The sequence below is a fragment of the Tasmannia lanceolata genome, unplaced genomic scaffold (genome assembly GCF_043159265.1).
Source record: "Tasmannia lanceolata isolate RefF3 unplaced genomic scaffold, GAP_Taslan_0.1 ptg000002l, whole genome shotgun sequence".
In the NCBI taxonomy this organism is placed as follows: Eukaryota; Viridiplantae; Streptophyta; class Magnoliopsida; order Canellales; family Winteraceae; genus Tasmannia; species Tasmannia lanceolata.
In genome coordinates, this window is record NW_027518679.1 from 23,273,658 (window position 1) to 23,282,732 (window position 9,075).

The following is a 9,075-nucleotide window of genomic DNA, read 5'->3' on the forward strand; positions in this document are numbered from 1 at the left end:
CAATATTTCACCAGCGGATGAACGGCTGCGATCATATATATATATATGAGAAAAGGCTTGCTGCGCTCGAGCACAGCTAGGCTCGAGCACGGAAACAGGGGGTGGGGTCTTTGGGGGGGTGATCCTAAGCATTCATTTGGAAGGCCCCATCATGGATGGGGGACCTACCAAAAATCAGCTCCATTGGATCACCAATGGGTGTCCATTTGTGGGGCCAAAAATGGACAGATACTGTTTGTCCACAAATCTGTCCATTTTTTGCCCCACAAATGGACACCCTAAGGTGATCCAATGGAGCTAATTTTTTGTGACACCCTACCCATGAAAGGGCCCATCAAATGAATGCTTTGGATCCCACCCAAAATGTGGCCCCACCCTGTTTCTGTGCTCGAGCACAGCAAATGCATGCTCTATATATATAGGGGAAAGTGACTATTCGCGGTCGCTCATATAAGGTTATATGTGCAGCAGCTTCAGAGCCGTCGATCTCAAACGATCGTGGCCATTCCTTGCCCTTTTCAAAATGTAAAGAAAACAGAGTCGAGAATCCGGCTGAGAAAAAGAGAGACGATCGGATCTCTGTGTTTCTCAACGGGCGCCCAAAATCCCTTCTCCCATTTCTTCTCGCCTGTGAAAATCCACGATCGTTAAAAAAAAAAGCCGATTGTCTCTCTTTCTCGACACAGATTAAACCGATCGACGAGGGTTTCAGATTTTCCAAAGAAAAGAGCCGATCGTCTCTCTTTCGACGAGGGTTTCAGATTTTCCAAAGAGAAACCCTCATCTCCGCCGGTTTTCCTCCTCCAACGAAGGAGCAGACGCCCGCCGTTCTCCTCCCAGGTTAGTTTGTAATTTCATTTTTTGTTTTTTTTTTCCTTTTTCTCCTCCCAGGTTATATATATAATTTCATTTTTTATTTTTTTTCCTTCCAACGAAGAAATCTACCATCTCCGCAGAAGCCCAGCATTCTCCTCCCAGGTTAGTTTGTAATTTGATTTTTTGTTTTTTTTCCCTTTTTCTCCTCCCAGGTTATATATATAATTTCATTTTTTGTTTTTTTCCCTCCAACGAAGAAATCTGCCATCTCCGCAGAAGCCCAGCGTTCTCCTCCCAGGTTAGTTGTAATTTAATTTTTTGTTTTTTTTCCTTTTTCTCCTCCCAGGTTATATATATAACCTCATTTTTTGTTTTTTTCCCCTCCAACGAAGAAATCTGCCATCTCCGCAGAAGCCCGGCGTTCTCCTCCCAGGTTAGTTGTAATTTAATTTTTGGTTTTTTTCCCTTTTCTAGGGTTTCAGATCTACATTTTTGCTTTCTAGGGTTTTAGGAGTTTCGATTTTTCTTTCTAGGTTTCTCCTCCAACGGATCAGACGCCATTCTCCTCCCTAGGTAAGTTCTATATTTCATTTTTTGTCCTTTTTCCCCCTTTTCTAGGGTTTCAGTTAGGCTTTTTGGTTTTTTGGGATTTAAGGGTGATGTATTTGGGGATAATCGTGAATCATTGATGGTTTCCTCTATTTCTTTCTAGGCTTTCTAGGGAAAATCGTGAATCATTGATGTTTCTAGAGTATTTTTGTTTTTCCATCAAAAATCATAATTTTGTTTTAGCGAGAATGTGGAGAGATTAAAGCTTTAGTCAGAGAGGAAACCTATTGGGTTTTTAGAAAATATCCAACTCCATTTTGAAAAAAAATTTGGGTCCTTGGAGACCAACACATTTTATTGGTAAAATTCGTAGAGGGCGTGAGATCTCTTTCTTCTGCAAGGTGTCGGCAGAGAAGTTCTACAGAATACAGATAGGGGCAATCCATAACACTAGGCACTTCCACCCATGTTCTTATTTGAGGAGGAATTGAGGAAATAACTCCCTAAAAAGTTTATTATATTACACATACCATATTTATATTTCAGAACACTTGCTTAGTTGTATGATCAAATGCATATTATCTTTCTAACATGACAGTATTTTTTTGAAACCTTATTGTTTGGCCAATTGCTCATCTGATATACTGCAATGATTTTATTTTGCAGAGGATATGAAGCTCTGTTCTGTATTCTAATTAGAGCAGTAGAGTAAATGGAGCAGACAAGTATTTAGGATTAAGTTATTCGGTTCCAATGATGGCATCCTCTCGCAATATGAAGCTCAATTAATGGCATCCTCTCGCAATAGTAGTTCTAGCAGACGTGGTATCCGAATTGCTACAAGAAATTGTAAATGTGAGAAGAAAGCTTCTATCCAAATAACGCAGACGGATGAGAATGGCAATAGAGGCCGCTTGTTTTACGCTTGTGCCTTCTTCTGTGTAAGTAAGCAGTGAATAATTCTAATTTTTACTAGTATGTGAAGTTTCAAATTCCTAACTGTTATACAACACGCAGGAAGGAAGTACAAAGAAGTGCAATTATTTCCGTTGGTGCAAAGAAGATATGGATGACAATGAAGTTGGTTCGAATAGGGATGATATAGCCGAATTGAAGAATGAAATAGCCGAATTGAAGAATGACATGGGCACATTGGTAAATTTATTATACGAATTGAAGGTGCAATCAGGCAAACGCTTCAACGGATTGAAGGTGCATGCAAATGAATTGAAGGTGCATGGAGGCAAACGGTTCCGAGTTTTTGAGAACCAACTACAATGGATTAAAGTTGCAGTTGTTGGGTTGTTTATCTTGATCCTTTTTGTGTCTCTGTTACTTAATGATCTAGGGCAGTGTTGTTTAGTTGGAGGTGTGGCGTTGTTTATCTTGTTTCTTTTTGTGTCTATCCGTTACTAAGTGATCTAGGGTACTGTTGTTTAGATGCCCTTTTATGAATGTAGGATGCTTAACTTAGCCTGTTTAACTTGCTTTTCCTGAAATTGGTACTTGTTTGTACAAACTGAATATAGATGACGAAGCGAAAGGAAACACGGGGAAATGAGTGTCGTCGGGGTGATTAGGGATGAAATGGCAAATGTGATCACAGCCTGTTCCATTTACTATGAGACCAGCTCAACACATGGTGGCAACAACCAGCTCAACACATGCAATGGCAAGATCCAATGTATCTTCACCAGCCCCTCATAATCAAGATTGACCACTCTGGTGGGCATTATTGTTGAGAGCAGCTCCATTGGGTAGGGTAGGTAAATCCTAGGGATTTATTCAGATGGGAACAAATGATAATTTTCTTCCATTAATAGTTGTTTTATTACAGTGCCCTTTTATGGATCTATTTTCTAAGTGGAGACTCAATGCTGCGTTAGTTTGAGTGTAATAATCAGTATTGGACTTGAAATTGTAGAATTTGAATCATGAAAGCAATTTGTGAACAATATAAGATTTGTTTTGGATTATGAGAACCAATTGTGAGTTCAAAACTGATTATTAAATGAGGCTGACTTTGATGCCTCACTTCCAAGGTAATATTGAATGAATGAGTGGACACTAAGATTGTTCTAGGTGTTTTTAGTTGTGACATTTTAGAATAAAAAACTCGCCCTCCCTTGGTAGATTTTAAAATATAAAAATTTACCTCACCTAATTATTCCTCAAAATAAACTTTGCAACTATACCCATGTAAGCTATAGTAAACTTTCAAGTGATATAGAGAACCTGTAAATATAAATACTTAAACCCCTTTGGGCTCTTATTTGTTTACCAGTTTCCTGAACTCAACGAGCCAAGTTGGGGGTAAGTGGCATACCCTAGTTGGGTACTTGGGTTACAACATTTTCCCTTGTGATTTTTAGGCTTTACTGGATCAAATTGATTTTCAAACATTAGCATTTTGGCACAATCAGAATAGAGTACCAAAATGGCCTACATTACAACTCTAATGTGAACCTGGTCAAAATATTCATGTAGGCAACGGGCAATGCTCACTAACTACAATAAGGTTTAAATTCAAGTGTGAAACAGAGAGCCTTCAAATAAGAAAAAATTTGAGAAAAAAATAATAAAATGTGGGTACTCATAAATTTCATGAAATAATTGATTGCTTGGCTGAATTTTCGTTTTCTTGTTATTGGTAAGGATTTTTTTAACGTGAAAGGACATAGGAACGCCATGAATACAAACTGATGTACTCCTGTGAAAAAATTGGCCACAATTCTTATAGCTGAACCTGAGGTAACAGAATGACTGCAATTTCACAAAATTGGCCACAATTCTTATAGCTGAACCTGTTTAGATCATCCATTCAACAGGGCCCTGGCACATTCCATACCAACATGGCACATGTAAATTTGATAGCTTATTTAAGAACTTAGACGAGCCCTAATGCAATTAAGAAACTATAAAATGTCAACACTGTTCCACTTTCAACATCTGTGTCTATAAATGAAGAAATGACAAAAAATATAAATAGAAGACAAAGTATTCCTTGATCCCCCCATTACAGAAAGAAATTGCACCCTGTAGCAATTATACCCATGCCATCAACCTGTGTCCAAGTATTCGAAACGACTGTTGATGAACATTCAGAGGTTAATATTGAGACATTTCAAGTGCCTTACAGTTCAAAACCTGAAAAGAAAGAAAAATAGTGAGAAAAAGGTCACTAGTAAATGGAAATGCATAAAGCTAAGTACTAAACTATCAGTGCAGAAATGTGAAACAAAGAAAGAAAGCAACAGAATTATTCTATTATACATAGGCTATTGAAGCAATGAATAATTATTCTATTATCGAAAGAAGCTACCACATACCTACACGAATCTGCAAAATCACGAAGCAATATCCGCGTGCATTGACTCTTCATGTTTGTCATCCTCTTGCTCATCTCTTAAAGTCATCTATTTCGAAGCAAGAAAAATGAAAAAATTTCAACATTGATAAAGACAATTAGTAAGAATAAGAAATTGAAGAGGTTGACATAAGAAATCCAAACCTTCTGTTTCTTTTTATTTTCTTGTCCACATGTTGTCATGTAATGGCCAATTTCTCCACATTTCTTACACTTTCGTATCTGCTTTGGTTGGGATTGGGACTTTTCTATCGGGGATTTGAACCGGATAGCAACCTTTGGACGGCCCTTGGTTCTTACAGGTTGGGGGTCGCGAATAGAAATCTCAACTCCTTGGCTAACAAAGTTGGTTATTACTTGGCTCCCACTGTTTGCCAAATCAACTTTGCTTGTCTCTCATCTCCTTTTCAGAGTCCAACAACCAAGCATCAAGGGTTTCATTCACCTTCTTGAAAAGAGTGTTATTATCTTTAAACCTATCTAGAAGTGTTTGAAATTTTGTTATTAGGCACCATCTGTGAAGTGGAAATACATCATTATTATCCAACTCTCTCATAAACACTCCACTATCCACACGATATCTAACCCCAGTTGTCCATCTATTTAAGATATATTATTGGGGAATGCTCATCAATTGCTTCTTCGACATAATGCGGAGTGTGTGTTTGCATAACCTTTCGTCTCGAACATCGCGCACTCACATGTTGCCTTTACCCCTTCAGATTCATCGTACACAACCTTGCACCATTTCCACTTCTCATCAACACTTAATCCAACTTTGTATACTGCCACGACGCCACTCTTTTCCACCTTCTCATGATAACAGTCAATACTATCCTTAAATTCTGCCTGAAATATGTCAAATATTTTCTTCGTATAAGACTTACTAGCTTCTTCTTCCAATTTGCTCCTTGAAACAAGTACAGGCTTCGTAGATTTAGACTTGAAATATTCTTGGGACTCCGCTTTACGGCGTTCAATAAGTGCCCTATCATATTGCTCTACGAATTCTTTTAAGCTTGTCTTCTGATTTACATATCCATCAAAGAAAGAATTGATGCTTTCACTGCGCGCACTGGATGTCATGCCAGCAGTGAATGTGTCCCTGAAATATGCCGGCACCCAGTGGGTCCGTACATCCCACATTTTTGCTAACCATCCGTTTTCCTCAATATGATATTTCTGAATCAAATTTTCCCATGCTACCTCACAGTCTTCCTTTTGTCTCATGTAAAACCATTTCTTGTAATCCTTGGAAAATTCACTAGTGGGATCTCGCATTAATGGAACATGCTCAAGTAGATGCTTACTGATGTGCCAAGAGCAAAATCTGTGACGCGTATTTGGAAAAACGATTCTGATAGCATTTCGCATCGCCCCATCCATATCTGTGATGATACAACCAGGAGCTCTCCCGAACATGCAGTCCAACCACTGCTCAAATAGCCATGTAAATGTCTCTTCTGTTTCGTCTGCTATTAGCACACATCCAAATAAGGTGCTCTGCCTGTGGTGATTTACTCCAGTAAATGGTGCAAAATGCATTCTAAACCTGTTCGTCCTATACGTTACGTCAAACACAATGACATCACTAAAGGTTAGATATGCATCTCTAGCTCGTGAATCGGCCCAAAACATTGATTGCAAGTTACTATTAATATCCAACTCCATTTTGAAAAAAAAGTTTGGGTCCTCTGATTGTTTCGCTTGGAATTTCTGTGCTACCAAAATGCCTTCTTGCCCCATATTATTCACCCTCTGTTTTCTCAAATGGCAAACCACCTGATTTGTGGTTATAGAACTACCTGATCCTTTATATGAAACATTAATGGCCTTCGCAATATTAGCAGGATGGATTGAAGCTGTACTCAGGTCGTCCATCAAATTCTTAACTACCTGAGTCTTGATAAATTTGTTATGCGAATGATGCATTTGTCTTTTGAGTGGAGAAGTAAGCTCATGACAATGTACATCTTCAAAAGCTTTAACTTTCCACTTCCCATCAATTAATGAGATATCCATTTTCGCTTTACAACCCTCCCTGACAGTCCGACGTGGCTTCACAACTCTATCAACCACCACATTTTTAGCTTTACTACTTTTGAACCCTGCTCTATGACAAACAAATCTCTTAAATATCACTTTCTGTGTTATCTTCGACTTATAAGTTGATGATTTCCGTACTCCAAAACCGGTGGCCAACCCATATATATTATAAAACTCGTATGCATCATTTTCACTATCAAATATCTGATCCAAAAAGGGTTTCTTACCCAGATTCCTCTCACCACCATCATCAATATCAACAAATTCTACACCGCCCTCCTCATTTGGGTCTACCTCCTCATCAACAGATATATATCCCACCTCACTTTCATCATTTCCTAACATATCGCCAACCATAATCAGTCTATTAGTGTCAATATCATCAATTGATAAACCAAAATCTATACAGTAGTCTCTATCATCCATTAACTCGAGTACACTTCTTCAATCCCTTCACTTCAAGACAATCAAATAAAACAAAAAACATGTAAGCCAAATCAATGTCAATTACATAATATTAAACCAAAGCATAAACATAAGCACAATTCTATAGAAATGCTTGGTCTATCCAAATCACCAAATAACCAACAGGAACAGCAGAAAAACCCATGAACTCCAAATCTTTTTAAAAACAAAAAATCACCACATCCAGATACATTACTCTATCATAGCATCGACATCCAAGTCACCAACAAAAGCCATTAAAACACAAAAAACCCCTCAAAATAAGTTAAAAACCTCACCAAAAATATGTTAAAATGAAACGGATATTTTCCCAGACTATGAAAAAACAGATACACCAGTTATTTTTCTAGAGGAATCTACACAAACTTGGAACAAAATTTGATGAAATTGCAAGAACAATGAGTTAGAGGCAAAAATCACAAAGAAAAACAGGGAAAAAACTCTGCAATTAGCATACTAAAAAAAATCAACTGCAAATACCTTCAAAACAGAAATTGATCTACCTGAAAGGCTCTACAAAAATCAAAAATATTTTCAAATGGTGCATTACAGAAGAAAATGTGTATTCTATAATTCTGAGAAAGAGATCTCACATTTATAGAATCCAATAACATTCTGTATTGAACTCACAATAAAAAAAAATTAAAATCCACGCCCTCTACGAATTTCAGCAATAAAATGTGCTGGTCTCCAAGGACCCAAGAAACCAAAAAAGCGTAAATGAAACCCTAGAAAAGGAAAAAAAAGACAAAAAATGAAAAATAGAACTTACCTGGGGAGGAGAACGACGTCTGGTTCGTTGGAGGAGAAAACATCGTGCGGAGATGGTAGATTTTTCCGTTGGAGGAAAAAAAACAAAAAAATGAAATTATATATATAACCTGGGAGGAGAAAAAGGGAAAAAAAACAAAAAATGAAATTACAAACTAACCTGGGAGGAGAACGGCAGGCGTCTGCTCCTTCGTTGGAAGAGGAAAACCGGCGGAGATGAGGGTTTCTCTTTGGAAAATCTGAAACCCTCGTCGAAAGAGAGACGATCGGCTTTTTTTTTAACGATCGTGGATTTTCACAGGCGAGAAGAAATGGGAGAAGGGATTTTGGGCGCCCGTCGAGAAACACAGAGATCCGATCGTCTCTCTTTTTCTTAGCCGGATTCTCGACTTTGTTTTCTTTACATTTTGAAAAGGGCAAGGAATGGCCACGATCGTTTGAGAACGACGGCTCTGAAGCTGCTGCGCATATAACCTTATATGAGCGACCGCGCATAGTCACTTTCCCCATATATATATATATATATATATATATATATATATATATATATATATATATATATATATTTCACAATTTATTTCTAAAATGCAATCTTCATAAATTCAGTCTACACAAAGCCCTGCAAAAGAACCTTGCATCAACAGAAAAACAGAGGGTAGGGATTAGACTTGTTTTTATATGATGAAAGGCCTCATAGTTCTACCATTCAAAAAATAAATAAAAAATAAAGACGGAAATTGCTAGCGTCCAATCGCAGAAGGCATTTCGCGGCTGAGCTGCATGTCAGACCACCCGTCTCATGCATGGAGACAAAAGCTGTTGTCTTCATTCACAAGGTGGCCGGGAAATGCCTTTTGCGATGGACCCTAGCAAATCCCTCAAAAAAACCCCTTATAGTCCATTATTTTTCAAAAAGTACCGTACGGCCAACACCATAGGATGATCCAAACCGTCTATTAGATGGGCTACAACTAAAATAGGTTGTGCCCCAAAAATCATTACCATAGGTTGATCCTAACCCTCCGATTTATAGAGGGTCCCTCTATAGATCGGAGGGTTAG

General features: G+C 38.0%; 1 protein-coding gene and 1 long non-coding RNA gene across 2 annotated transcripts; one reads left to right on the forward strand and one right to left on the reverse strand.

Annotated features, from left to right (window-relative positions):
* The first annotated feature begins 774 nt into the window (after positions 1 to 774).
* LOC143887628 (uncharacterized) lies at positions 775 to 1,252 on the forward strand. The gene is made up of 3 exons (XR_013254311.1): positions 775 to 840; positions 1,074 to 1,114; positions 1,209 to 1,252. It is a non-coding gene; the product is annotated as an uncharacterized LOC143887628 (long non-coding RNA).
* A 4,110-nt stretch (positions 1,253 to 5,362) lies between these two features.
* Positions 5,363 to 7,204, reverse strand: LOC143889679 (protein FAR1-RELATED SEQUENCE 5-like). Its single transcript, XM_077393978.1, has one exon. It carries the CDS (start codon positions 7,202 to 7,204, stop codon positions 5,363 to 5,365), a length of 1,842 nt encoding a protein of 613 aa, XP_077250093.1.
* Between the last annotated feature and the right edge of the window lie 1,871 nt (positions 7,205 to 9,075).

Bases quoted from the DNA above. Each gene is read 5' to 3' on its own strand.
- LOC143889679 (XM_077393978.1), bottom strand. From the start codon at position 7,204: ATGGATGATAGAGACTACTGTATAGATTTTGGTTTATCAATTGATGAT.